General features: G+C 38.1%; 1 protein-coding gene across 1 annotated transcript in view; it reads right to left on the reverse strand.

Annotated features, from left to right (window-relative positions):
- The window catches only part of TNKS (tankyrase), a 2,150,186-nt gene that overhangs the window by 1,302,947 nt on the left and 831,854 nt on the right, over positions 1-15,385 (reverse strand). The window contains exon 8 of the mRNA XM_044060937.1: positions 1,754-1,940. Coding sequence (XP_043916872.1) covers positions 1,754-1,940 — 187 coding nt within the window. The remainder of the gene's footprint in view (positions 1-1,753; positions 1,941-15,385) is intronic.

A 15,385-nucleotide genomic window follows, 5' to 3' on the forward strand; every position in this document is an offset into this window, starting at 1 on the left:
ATTATTTAAATCAGTTGGGAAAACATAGTGAGAATAGTTAAGTATTGTTTTTCTGTAACTGTGTGAATCATTCCAGCTGTACTATTTTTAATATTTTCTGTGACTCTGGTGTTTACTGTAAATAGATATCTAGTATTTTCTTGTTCTTTTATTATTTACTATTAAATATATTTAAACTCCTCATTTTAGATGGTCCTTTAGAGAAATATTTAAGCTTTGAGAGTATTTGCATATACTTATTTGGGGATAACTCTGGCCACTCCTGAAAGCCTTGCTGCTGGGTAAACATTACCATTTGTAGTAATATTAACTTCACTCAGTATAATTGGGTACTCTTGCAAGAGTCTTAGGTAGCAGCTTTGTAGTGCCTGGTGGCAGTGATAACTACCTTATAGTCTGGGGCAGGTGGAGGCACAGCTGGTAAATCTGTGCCAGCCTTTCCCAGGTGTGTGTGTGCGTGTGCATGTGGGAAAATCAAATCTCACAGTGAGTGTGTCAGCTATCTGGAGGAGGGACATGAAGCACTGGTTTCACAGAGAGGGTGGTGGAGGACTTGGCTTGGGCACCCGGCTAAGGACTTAACTCTGCAGCTGCGTCAGTGGGGAGCCTTACTGGGGACCTTGGGAGAGACACAGAGAGAAACCCAGACCCCGGGCTGTGTGTGTTCCCTGTGTGCTCTTAAGAGAAACTGTGCTTGATGCAGACAGGTCTGCATCTGGAAATACTGAGTGTATCCATTTGTATTCCAAGTAAACGTCCCTCTCCCGTGCCAGTGGTGAGGATTGAGGCTCCCTGATTAATGGTCCAGAGTGGAGATGTCACAATCGCAATACTCTGAAATTATTACAACCTGAAAGTAAATGTTTAAGTGACATGGAATATAGGCCAGATCACCAGCCTGATAACATTATAACAGTTCAGTGATTAAAAGATTTTTGAGCTGAAAGAAATAGACTGCATGCTTGCCAACAGAGATAATACATAAGGCTTCAGACAAAGAAACGACAATCACAAGGTACCTGTAATGTCTCCCACTAGAGGAGGACTGCTGGAAAAAATAAGTTAAAATCCACCATGCATAGTTGCCATTTATTTTGCAACACACATTCAACTAGTCCACAGCTATACAGTTCAACGAAAAAGCAAATTCTGTATTATATTTATGTACTATTTAAGAAGGTTATTATGGTAGTTCACAACAAAGACAGAAAGCACAACAAATCGTTCAAGTCTGAAGAGATACTATTTTTCCTCAAGATATTTTTAGCACATGCCATGCTACCCAGAGTACAGGAAAGAGGCATTATTGTCTTGTGTGCAGGAATGATTTGACACAGTATATTTCACAGTGAGGTAAAGTCTGTACCATATTGGTAAAAATGTAAAAATATTTAGAATGTAACTGTTAAAGTAATGACTTTATGATTCTGCCTTTATATACTACTACATATGTGAAAACCAGAAAACGTTATTTGTTGCTATACAGTTTTCTGTTTGTATTGTCTAGTACAAACTTAAAGTCCTGCAGTGATATCAAACTCAAGTACTGCCTATTAACAGCAATCATGGCACAAGTTTTGCAAGCAGAACTGAACAATCTCACATTTCACCCAAGAAATGCTATAAGGGAAAGTATATTCTGTATATTTGGTAACAAGTAAAAAGATTGAGCAGCACTTCCCACCACTACTGGTTATTATCAGATAGCCTATTTTACAGTCATCAAAATTACTTAAGTATTCCCTGTACGTACATGTCAATCTCTCTTTCAGCTCTGGCGTAGGAGCCATATCTACAGCACTCTTTCCATGACAGTTGAGTAGTGTGGGATCCGCACCATGGCTCAGTAATAAAGAGCACACTTCTACACGGTTTTTGGAAGCAGCTTCATGTAGTGGAGTAAACTGCCAGAGGTCCATGGCATTGACAAGAGCACCATGCTAAGAAATAATAAAAAAAATAAAGTTATAATGGAAAGTCAGCTGGTCACCTACAGTTCTTTATTACATATCTTCAAAATTACTATACATTTGCAGACAGGATTTTGTAATAGTGGCATTTACAATAAGCAAAATGTGTAATAAATGAATAATGCTGGTGGCACCTTGGACCTTTGTTGCACTTTCAAACTCAATTCAATGTTTCAAATCCTAACTACCAAGTTGCACACTTACACTGTACTTGGGACACACATATTCTTATAATGTGTAATGTACAGACTCCAAGAATTAGTCCCTTCCCCTTCTCTTTTCCAACACCGCAAGAATTTGCACTTTTTCTTTTCCAACATTTTCACACCTCTCAATAATAAAGTCGAAAAAGCAACATGAATGTGTTCTGGATTGAAGCAGAATACAGCTTTTGGAGAACATATGTCGCAAGGACAGTAAAGCTTAAGTCTGCTGGCAGTACATCTACCAGAAAAGTCTGCACAGCAAAGCTAGTACATTCAACGAAAAGAACAAAAAGTACAGCTGTATGAACATGCTCACTTTAAAAGCTGATGTTAAAGTACAGTATTGCTTCTACAAGAATTATAAATATAACTGTGGTTTAGTCAACAGGTAAGATACCAGTCCATCTGCTCAATTTTTCTAACAGTGGGACAATTCCAACGAGAGTCAGATTAGGTAACTTCCATGTGTAGCAGTTAAGGGAGCTTGGCAATAAACGAACGTATACCTTGCACTCCAACTCATTTTTTGGATCCATCAGAGTTGATCAAGAGTGCTGTATAAGTAAAAACTCTTGGAGAAGGCTAACGGTTTATGTGAAATCTAAATGATCCAAACAGCAAAAAGAACTAAAATAGGCAACAGCCAGTACTTTAATTTCAAAATACAGTAAACTCTCGGTTACCTGGCACCCATGGGAATTGGTAGATGCCGGATAACTGTAGTTTCTGGTTGCTTGAGAGCTAATATTAAAAACAGGTCTGACTGATACTGTACCCTGTACTGTTTGATTGGTTTGACTTGTACTCTGGTTGGGGAGAGATGGAATGTATTCCTATCTTCCTTTTTAAAACTAAAACTCTAAAAACGTAAGGTAGGTTTCTGCAAGTGCAACACATGAAAATTGTACTGTATTTCTTCGATATTTTTTGCTGGTTGCTTGAATTCTGGTTAACTGAGTTTACTGTATAATAAAGACAATCTAGAAGTGAAGCTGAAGAACAACTAGAAAATGCAGACATAAGCAAAAATAAAGACCTGTAACAAGTACAGAACCAACTACAGTGACTATTATCAGACCCACATACTGAGCAATAACTTGGAAGGTAGTCTGTTCTACAGTCAGGATCCTACTGTTAATCTGACCATCTATTGTTATGGTAAGTATACTCACACAACTATAACATATTCGTCACAAGGATCACTGATGCAGGAATAGTAATTTTTTAAACATTTTTATTAAATCATCAGCATTTGAGCTGTGGCATCAGTTTACATCCATTAATAGAAAGAAAACAAGAAAACTGTAATAAGAGTTTCCACTGCTGCAGTCATACAACATACATGTTTTCTTTTTAACAATTTTCATACACACAAGCATTACTTACATTGCTCAGTTCCTGTCTTCCATTAAACCTCACTCCTCCTCTTGAGCATTGTTCTACATGTATTCTACATGTATTGTTCCCCAAATTCTATTTCTGTGAAATTGTTCCTTCACTTTTATAAAGAGCCCACCTCAAGTCCATTTATACTATTTAAAACATCCTGAACTTCTTTCACTCTGGGAATGGGTTTTGATTTCCATTTTCCAGTATTTTTTTGGCAGTCAATAACATTATTAATAGTAAGGCCTTACTATATTTAGGCAATTCAGGTCAAGTATTTGAGCACAAAAGAATCATGTCATTGGTTACAACCCTTTGTCCACCCCCAACAAAATTTCTGTCAAAGTACTCTATAGGGAATTTCTCAATCTGCCAGCTCATTACATTCCCAAAACACATTTCCAAATATCCCTGTCAACCCCATCACACCTCCAACATCTGATATCTACCACAGGAAAAAAAATGCTAAAGTCTACTTGGGGTGTGAAATACCTATGCATACACTTCCATGAAAAAAGCCCAAACCTTATGGACTCTACTGCATACTTATAAGCCTTACAAAATCTTCTCATTGTTCCTTTGTAGATAGATTTCCAATGTCTTTTCCCAGTCTTTTCTAATCTACTATAATTGATTCTTATACTCTTCATTCAATATTTCAAAGGCCTTACTAATTATCCGTTTAACAGCAGATTCTGTTCTGGACTCCACTAAAAACTCTTACCAGTACTGACCTTTTGCTTAGCACTTCCCTATCCCTTTCTCTTTGCCTTAACTATTTTACTAACCCTTGATAGGGAAGTCAGTCTCTAACATGCAAACACTTCCATGCAAAAAATTTAAACTTTCTGGACTTTGCTTAATCCTTGGGGAACCCTACACTCCCATTGTTCCTTTGTAAATAACGTTTCCATTCTCCTTTCCCAGTCTTTTCCTAACTTCCTCTGATTGCTTTTTAACAGTTTATGCTGCAAATGATCCCTTTACAACAGCAGCTTCTGTTCTAGACTCAGTTACAAACTCTGACAGAGCTGGCCTTTCACTCAGCATTTTCCTTTCTCTTTCTTTTTGCCTATATGTTGATATCAATCCTTGACATGGAAGGCAGTCAATAACCTGCAGTCCAAACTTCTGTTTAGCCTCGTACAACTTTATTACCTTCTCCTCCCCAACGATATTTTTTCAAAACCATGGTTCTTTTGCCAATCTCCTCCAGTAAATTCCAGACCCCTTTTACCTATTTACTACACCTCTGCTTGAAAACATACTTGCTGGTAAAATCTATTTTCTCACTCCCTGCACTGGTTTAGTTCTCAGAGTACTTCCCACTACTTCATGAATAAAAAAGGACTTGCATTTCTCCTTTAACCCTGAACTCCCACCTCCACTCTATCATCATCCTTTCCATTTTAATTTATACTTTTCTGCTTCAATTATGTATGTGAGTCTTAACTGCATAGCTCTGAAGTACCCCTTCAAATCAGGCAATCCTAATATGCAGTATTCCATGCATCTGATTATTTTACATACATCTTGCTCTGTTCTCCTGCCAAATAAATAATTTCAGCTTTTTTATTTTATTAATTATCATACTTTTTAACCCATACTCCTAAGTACTTCATCTCATCGTGTTGCAAGAACAAATATTGCTGAACCAATTCAGTTTACTTCTATAGCCATTGCTTTATCTTTATTTATTTTACATCCTGAAAATACTTGAAATTGTTGCAAAATGTTCCAAAACTCCAAAATGTCTTTTTCATGACTTATCACATACAAAATATCATCATTCAAAAATAAAGCCACTTTTCCTTGAGTACCATAGCAGTTATATCACTTACCTTGTGAATCTCTTATATTATTTCCCAATAGGCTTGCCACCCCTCCGTTTTTTTTCCGGACTATCAGGAAATCAAACTGATTCTCCGGTAGTCCGGAAAACACTGTACAAACTCCGGTATTCTGTTTCAAAAAGGAAACAGACTATCGGAGTTTGAAAATCGGCTGATTTACTATGCTTTTTTTACAGAAAAGCATAGTAAATCAGCCAAAAGCAGGCGGCGGGAATGAAAAAAGAGGGCGTTCCCATCGAGTGATGCTGTCATTACGTCCCAAAATAGGCGGTATGTTGGCGGAAGAGGGGGATGGGGTGGGCGGGGTTACTGGTGACGCGAGGGGCGTGGCTTTGCTCCGGTTTTAGCCGTGAAGGAAGGTGGCAACCCTATTTCCCAATGAAACTAAATATAAAGCAATTAACCATGGGAAAAAATGACATCCCTGCTTAGTTCCTCTACTCAAGCATAACATGTCAGAGAAGAACCTTCTGTCAGAAAACTCGTATGCTACCACTGCCCTACTCAAAATTCCCAGTTGACTCTATCAAATACTTTTTCTATATCAAGTCTCATCAACAAAGGTGGTGTTTTCTTACACTCTTCTTCCCTACAGATCAACTTTGTTCCAGTAAAGCTGTCAAATGTTTGCCTCACCTACACAAAACCACAGTGATCCATATCTATCAACTTTGGTAACACCATACAAACACTTTATCATGGTTTAAAATGGAAATGGGTCTAAATTATACTGACCCTGAACAGTTTTTACCCTCTTTGGGTAATACAGCAACAACATTTTTTTCAAGATGCTGCCCCCTTACACAAAACCTTCTTGATCTTTACCACTTTCTTTCTTCATAAATTCCAATTTTCCACAGGAATACTATCTGTTCCTTGAGACTTCTTGTGGACTACTTATGCATTACTGTTTTTATTTCATCTCTTCCTATCTATTAGTTATTAAGAATCATCTTTTTTAACTTTGGCATAATTACTTCCCACCTGTGCCTTCTCTTGGTTTTCTCATTCCTTTGTGTTGTATAAACTTTCATAAAACTTCCAAAATATCTTTAACACCTCTATAGGATCTCTGGTTATTTTACTTATCATAAAACCCTTTAATAACTTTTGGAGAAACTTCATTTATGGGCAGCGCAGTGGTGTAGTGGTTAGAGTTGTCACCTTACAGGAAGAGGTTCTCTGGTTTGATTCTCGGCTGGGGTGCCTTCTGTGTGGAGTCTGCTTGCCCTCCCTGCATTTGCGTGGGTTTCCTCCGAGTGCTCCGGTTTCCTCCCACATTCCAAATACATGTGTCTGGAGCATTTCTCCCCGGGCCTCTGCTGAAAATGGGCTCTGTCCCAGTTGGATTTTACAGTAAACAAATGTTAAATAAAATGAATAAATAAATAAATAAATATGACTACAACTCTTTCCACTTTATGTCACCTAAGGAACTGCGCTAAAAGTTTTTGCACTCTGGCGTTGTTACCAAAAAACATCAAGCTTTCTAAACTCATGCATATTACTAAAATATTCGGTACTTGCGTATTATCACAACCAGATTTCCAAGCTGCAATAACTGATGGTAAATTGAAGAACGGACATTCGGTCTTGCCTTCTAAGGTTTGTCTAATCTGTGTTTCACAAAAAAGTGGGGATTACCCTCTCTTTTAAAATTGATCTCCAAAGTGAGACTACCATTGGGGGAATGAAAGGGAAGTTACTAGATGCAAAAGATTTCCCAGTACTGGCGTGTACTTCTACCTGAACATCCCCTTTATTGTCTTCACTTCCTATCAGACATTCTGATGCACATAAAGGGACACAAACAGTGGAGGTACTGTCTCCAGTCCAGACATTGATATTTTTGGGATGATAACATTTGCTGTTGGCAGTACTGACTGTCTTATTAAATATGGGTTTCTATGGGGTATGCACTTTTAAGGAACATCAAACATAAAGCATTGCACTCTTGAATAAAATCTTCATGTCCGGTGACCATTCAAGCTGCCCTAACTGTCCCTTCACCACAGACCTTTTTTGGTGCTGTGGATGTGAACTGCTGTAGTGAAGGAAACAGAATAAGTCTCTTTCCTGTAAATTGCAGCCATGTATCTCTCTTTCACTTTATCCTTGAATAGGTGGACATCCAAATAATTAATGAAATTAAAATTCACATTCCAAGTGAATTTAAAAAATGTAGTATTAATTATATATTCCAGGAATTGCTCCAATATAGCCACTGATCCATTCCTTACAAGGCAAATATCATCCTGAAATCTAGAATATGTCCTTATCTGACAGTTACAAAAAGGACTAGAAAACAAAATGTTTTTCCCAATATGCCATGACTACATTAGCATATGCCCCACCGCAACGTGAACCCATGGCTATACCCTTTTTCTGTAAATAGTACTTATTATTGAATGTTATGTAATTATTACTAAGTACTAGCTCTAATAACTCCAAAAACAGGGTAGTAGTATCATGGGGGGGTCCTATGTTCAATTAATATTTCATGGACCCATTCCAGTCCATTGTCCTGCGGTATGGCCGTATAGAGATCACATACATCAATGGTCACCAGTACATCAGTTTGACTATATGGTATTTTATTTAAAGAATCCAAAAAGGTCTATGAGTCTTTACAAATCTGAAGTTCTTTCTTTAATATTTTCTTTAATTCAAAATCTAAATATTGTGCACAAGCTGAAGTTATTGAATCCCTACTGTCCACTAAGGGCCTCATAGGGGGATGGTGTAAGCTTTTATGGATTTTGTGGATTCCAAAAAACACTGGTATTCTAGGTGTCAGAATATTCAAATAATTGTATAAATGTCTTCCTTCTTTTCAGAAAAATATCACTTAACTGAATATGGATCTTCCTTTAGGCTCCATTTAATTCATTCAGTGTAGTCTCCTCGTGTGTCCATCTCTAACAATTCATTCATGTTGTTACTGTACGTATCCAGACCCATAATGACTACCCCACCCCCCTTATCAGGTTTCATGATTCTGATTTTTTTCTTTCTGCAGATTCTTTACAAGTTACAACTCATTTTTGTTAAGATTCGTCTTAACATCATGGAACCTGCTATGGTGTTTGTGCAAATTCATTAACTATAATTCACACATACATAACTAATCTTGGATGGAGGGGTGGGTTAAAAGTGGAACTAATTCCATATGCATTCTTAGCGTAGTTATCAGCATTATTTTGATACAGTAAAGAAAAATTCAATTTTCTCAAATACAGCTTTAATCATGGTGTCAGTAAACTTAAATGAGTGAGTTGGGACAAATGTCATTCCCCTAGATAATAAATTTGCAACATCAGTGTCAACATGCACATGAAGACTACTTGACTGCAAGTAAAAACAATGTGCTATTGAAAAAAAAAACTAAAAACTTTGCAAATGTAACGAAAAAAAATATGATTTTCATGATTATTTCTTGTTTTTTAGGTATGTGCTTCTTCCCAGCATTTCTTAACTTGTTACAGGGTGAAGCTTGGAAATAATTATAATTAAGAAAAAGTACTTTCTTACTTTAATACCACTAGCATATAAAGCAGTCACTGATAAAACTGTCCCCACTTCAAATTTAAAATGTAACTGTACACTATAGAGAAAAAATAGTTGTGTAAAATCTTACCATAACCATAGATGTCCCTCTCTTTCATGTTGCAGTATTCTGGACTTTTGGGTTTCTTCCTCTTTATACCCGAACGTCCGGCCAGTATTCAAAAGCTTGCAGTTACTGCTAGGTGTGTGGGACGCTTGATGTGGCTAGAGGGATTTGGGCCATAAAAGTGAAGTCTGTATGCACCAAACCTCAGAACTGAGAGCCCCCAGTTGGACCCAGTCCCAGGACAAACTGTGCAAGTCCAGTGCCATCCAAGAAGGGACCATTATATAAACAGGTGGGGAAGGAGGGAGGAAAGGAATACTGCAACATGGAAGAGAAGGACATCTATGGTTATAGTAAGATTTTGCACAACTATTCTATGTCTTTCTATTCACATGTTGCAGTATTCTGGACTCTTCTGCGAGGGGTCTATATCATATGTTTGAAGTTTGAAAACTTTGAACGTTAAATAATCGAATTTAAATGTTCGAAGTTTCAAACATCGAACATATGATTAAAAAAAAAAAAAAAAAAAAAAAAAAAGAAAGGGAACGTACCTGACTGTTGTAAGCAGGGGGGCAAGCCCTCCTGCACCCCCCACTCTTTAAATATACCAACTCCGAGAACGGACTATAACGCGGTAAAGGGAAGATTTCCCTTACTGCACTGTAGTGCAGTCTCGGAGTTGGTATATTTAAAGAGCGGGGGGGGGTGGGGCTTGCCCGCTCACGTGGGAGGTGCAGGGGGGCTTGCCCCCCTGCCTACAACAGTTAGTTTTGGGTTTGAGGTTTTTTTTTGTTTTTGTTTTTTTATCATATGTTTGATGTTTGAAACTTCGAACATTTAAATTTGATTATTTAACGTTCAAAGTTTTCAAACTTTGAACATATGATATAGATCCTTGGGTGAGTGCCAAAGCTCACTGTGAGGCAGGAGGGTGGTGGTTTGGAAGTATTCTCTAAAAATCCTTGGAGGATAGCCCTAGCAAATCCAGTCCTGGATCTAGAAATTTAGTCCAATTGTTAATGTTTGGTGAATGTGTGGACAGATGTCCAAGTAGCTGCCTCTAAAATGGTGTCAGTGTGTAATCCTTTAAAAAAGGCTCCTGATGAAGCCATAGCCCTAGTGGAGTGTGCTTTAACCTTGGACTCCAAGGACTTCCCATGGTGTGCACAGCAAAAGGTAATTACCCTGGAAATCCAGGCTGAAATTGTCTATTTTGTTACAACTTTCTCCAGGGCCCTGGGGTGGAAGGAGACAAACAACTGGATAGATTTTCTGATAGTCTTTGCCCAAGTAGAACCTAAGCTATCTGTGCACATCAAGGAAATGTAAGACTCTCTCACTGTCACCCTGAGGATGAGCAAACAAGGTGGAAAGGTGAACAGCTTGGTTTAAGGAAAGCTCATTGATCACCTTGGGCATGAAGAAAGGATTGGTCCTAAGGGTTACCCTGTCTTTGTGGAAGATAAGAAAGCTAGCTAATACATATGCTAATTTGGTGTTATATCAATGGGAGAAGCACTGTATTTTCAGTGAGGAAAAATGAATTAAACAGCAAAGTCAAGTTTTATAGAAGGCTTGTGGATGATTGTTTTTTAATATGGAGTGGTAATATGGAGGAATTAGGGAACTACATTATGTATATGAATAACTCCACAGACTTCTTAAAATTTAAAATGTCAGCATCAGAAGAAAGTATAGTGTTTCTAGATATTCGATTATATAAAAAAGAAGATAGGATAGAATCTACCATACATAAAAAAGAATGTGAATGTCTGTAGATACATCAATAGAAATAGCATGCATGCACCACATACCTTCAAGGGAATACTGAGGGCGCAATTAATAAGAGCTAGTAAGCTTAATACTGAGGAGAGGAATTTTATGAGTCAGGCTAGAGAAATGGTGCAAGTTTAAAAGGAATGGATATCCTAATCAAGTTGTAAATGATATATACGAGGATGATGTAAGAGGTAGAGGAGATAAGTATAAACCAATTTTTAGTATAAATATGATACAAGAAATGCAATCATTAGATAGAAAAGAAAATGTAGTTAGATATGTTACTACATTTAATATTAATACTAAAGATGTACGTTATATAACAGAAAAAACTGGATAATATTAATGGCTATGCCTGAGATCAAAAATATAATAAGAGAGAGACCACAATTTTCCTATAGAAATTCTGAAACATTAAAGCAGAAATTATGTTATAAGGATTTTAAAGAAGTTAAGGAAAAAGTCCAACGAAAAGTAGGGACAAAAAATGTTATAACTGTAGTTGTTGCAGTGATATATATGATGAAACAGATAATTTTAAACATCCTGTAACTAAAGAAACCTATACCTTCAAGACTTCTGTGAACTGTAACATGACTCAAGTAGTATACCTAGCTACATGCATATCATGCACATCATTTTATGTGGGCAAGACTACCAGGAAACTAAGAGAGCAGGCAGTGGAGCATAAATCAGAGATTAGAAGAAATATAATTACAAATGCATTAAGCAGACATATTTCTGAGAATGATAACATACAAGTTTAAGTTTAGGGGAATAGATACAGTAAATATGGGAAGTAGGGGAGGTGATATGAACAATACCTTGGAGTTGAAGGAGTATGAATGGATTATTAGATTTCAGGCAGATGTTAAACCAGGTTTAAATAACGCTGTTAGTTTGAAGCCAGTGTTGATAAAAAGACAAAGAGAAAATATATAATATAGGTAATAGTGTTACTGTTGTTTTTATTTTATATCTGTATAATTTAAAATGTTTGATTATATGTTTCTTATATAAATTTTAAGTAGGTTTTAGGTGCTGTTTTAAATATTCATAATTGTTACTTAATGATGTTAGGCTGGCTGTGACATGTGACTTGAATTGTTCCCTATTTAAAAATGAAAACGGAAATGTGTTTTTTATGTACTGATGAAGGCTGGTTAACCCGAAAGCTTTGCATTAAAGTTTTGGCGTGATTCGTGTATCTGACCTCATAGAAAAACCTGAAGGTGATTCTGGCCTTTCAAGAAAAGGGCTATACTGGCTACCACCAAATGGATCCAGAGAAGGAGAGTACTTGGTCCTTGCTAGTTCGAGTGGTGCAGAGCCCGGAACAGAGGATGTTCTGCACAAAAGAAAATGGTGTCGAGGTAGTCTGCACCAACAAAGGCAGTGCTATAGAAGTCAAAGGTGTCTGCACCTTAAAGGCAAGTGTCTGCACCAATGAGTATGGTGCCATCGAGGAAGATGTCTGCAACGGTAACAAGGACTGCACCAAAGAGCATGTCGGTGCCAAAGGTGTCTGCACCATGGAGGACAGTATCGTCAAACTCGGGTCCGAAGGGGATTGCACCAATGGTGCCAAAGGAGACTGTACCTGCCGAGATGGTGCCGGTAAAGACAGCGACGCAAGTGTCAGAGCCGTAAGTGTCTGTACCGGGAACTCCAGTGCCAGTGGAAATAAAGAGGACATAGCTTGATCAAGAATCAACTAGGGCGGTGCCGAGCCTGCAGCAGAGAGGGTTCACAGGTGGCAGTGCCGGACTAGCAATTTTCACTTTATGAGTCGACTCCCTGTGATCTCCAGAGGGAGATGAAGTGAACGACCTTGATAAGGAAGAAGAAGAATGCCTCTTATGGGGTTTAGCAGGAGGGGATGAGCCCTCCGACCCAGAGATAGCCTCACAGAAAGGAGATTTGAGGAGACCTTTCAGGATTAACTTGTTCTTTCTTTCATTGAGAGTCCTGATCGAAACATTTCTACAAATCCCACACAGGGGATCCACTGTAAGGTGGGAGACATTCAAGCAATAGACACATAAATCATGGCCATAGGAAAGCGGAAACTTACGGCCACAATCCTTACACTGTTTGAAACCAACACTACTTTTCTTGTCTGACATAATGATGTGGAGAAGAATGACAGTACCAAAGAGTAAAGAAAGACTACCCAGAAGGGTAAGAAGAGAGAGAGAAGGAAGGATTATCAACGATGGTAATGAAGAATTACCTCAAAGGTAAGAAAAGGGGGTATTAAAGGGAAAGAGACTATAGGGAGAGAGTCTTAAAGATACGATAGGGTAGGAGTATAGTAAAAGTAACTGACTGAAAAATGTTTATAGTACTAACAATATATAAACTTTCAAAAAATTATCACTTTGATAGAGAGTGGCTTGACACAGCTGCACAGCAACGCGGCAAACGAGATCCGAGGTAACAGGGAGCAGAACATTCTGGGTAGGATCTTGGCTCGAGAGTTTTTGGCTGATGCAAGCTTGATAAGCAAGCTGGAAGACCTCTGAGGACGTGCCTTCCTCTCTAGGTTTTGTGGCCTCCACATCGGTACCCATTGTACCCATACTGACGGCAACTGATCGTTCCTCTAGGCCAACGTCAGCCCCTGGAGGGGCATCGGGTGGCATGAGGAGCTGCTACAGCTTCAGGCCTAACAGTTTTGGCCTTTTTCTTAGGCGGCTCGACGGGCTGACAGGACAGCCCCTCTGTACCAAAGGCTAAGCACTTTAGGCACTAATTCTCGAGATATATACTTGAGGCGTGCAATCTGCTACACAGAGTTTTTTGCGAAGAAGGCCTGGCAAATGGGGCAGGCCTTGTTTTCGTGTGTAGACCCTAGACAAAAAAGCCAGAGCTTGTGGGCATCTTTATGGGGAATCTTATGGCCGCACTTACACTTACCCTTCCTGGATGACATGAACCTACACAGGCATGCATTGACCCAAAAAACAAAACATTCCCAACAGGGTACTTATCTTACTCTTATTTGATCCAATGGCCGGTATGGCAGGAACAGCTGACATTTGACTGGTGGCAGAGAAGTTCTGAGGTCTGGTGCATGCAGACGTCACTTTTATGGCCAACGTCCCTCTAGCCACGTCAGACGTTCCATGCACCTAGCAGTGACTGCAAGCTTTTGAATACTGACCAGACACTGATAGCAAGAGGAGAAAGGAGTCCAGAATACTGCAACATGCGAATACATCTGCTTTACAAAAGGACATGAAATTTATATAATGATTTTTTTTTTATATAAATTTAATAAGAAAACTGTTTAAGTTGCTTCTTCAGTCCCTTCAGTGTACTTCTAAACATTAATAACACAAGGAGGGAGTTAAGCTTTACAGTTCTTCCATCAGTTTAACAGTCAACAAACTTCCTGTCTTTTAAGCCACTTCTTGCAGCAGAAACATACACTATCTAATCTACATCCAATGGAACTGATCTTCTACAAATATCCCATTTATTATCTCATTATACATTGGTTGCTAGTCTTTTTTCTGATAATATACATTTTTCAAAACCAGCCTCCCGATTCTTCCAGTCAGCCCTTGGCCTTTTTTTTTTTTTTTTTTTTTTTTTACATTATTCAAGCATTTTCATTTAGGATAACAGAAAAAGTTTCAAATTTAGGATAACAGAAAAAGTTTCAATGGCAACATCTTTATGGTCTGTGTTACTGTCAGAAGACAGAGAAGCAAAATTCATTTAAACTTGCTGGCTCTCAGTATGCTGGGATAAACGTTTAACTTCCTTCTTAGCCTGCTCTGCATCCCAAACTTTCTGAATGTCCATCTGATCAGACTGACTTTCTGCTGCAATGCCTGATAAAGCCTTTGGTACAAGAAAGACTTGGAGAGACTTTTGTCATATTGCTTGATTAAACCCAAGAAACCAAAAGACAATGAGTGTGTGTGATAGCACTGAGAATGCCCTGAATGAAAGAAGGAAAAGCACAGAAAGCAGCAAAAGTGACTTTCTGACTTAGAACAAAGAGAAATAATGTTCTTCACACCTAAAAACATACAGAAACGAATATGAGAAGACAGGAAATCTCAGAGAAATATCTGAACCTTTGTTTTGTTTTAAAACACCTTTATTACACTATCACTTAAGACTTAAGCACACATACATTACAAGAAAATAAAACTAACATTTTTCATATTCATGCACTAAACACTAACATATGTGCTTATTTTCTGTTTAATTTACTCTAACATTACATAAATTTCTCAGCTCCTGCCTTCCTTTACATCATATTACTCCTACAGAATATTATTGTGCATGTATTGCTCACACAAATTCTATTAATTTCTATGCAATTTGCTCTTTCCCTTTTCTAATGAACCCACCTCTGTTTCTTTCGTCTCATTTATAATATTTAGTACATCAGTTACAGTTGGTTAAGATTCTGATTACCATTTTCTAGTAACCGCTTTTTTGACAGCAAAGAACACTGCAATTCAGACTCTATGCCCCAGCTCAAAAGAATAGTTTTCTTAGTTATAGACAGCTATTTGCTCCCCTCAACATTTCTGACAGCATACCCCGCAAGGA

Source organism: Protopterus annectens, chromosome 2.part0 (genome assembly GCF_019279795.1).
Source record: "Protopterus annectens isolate FY-2018-M chromosome 2.part0, PAN1.0, whole genome shotgun sequence".
NCBI lineage: Eukaryota > Metazoa > Chordata > Ceratodontiformes > Protopteridae > Protopterus > Protopterus annectens.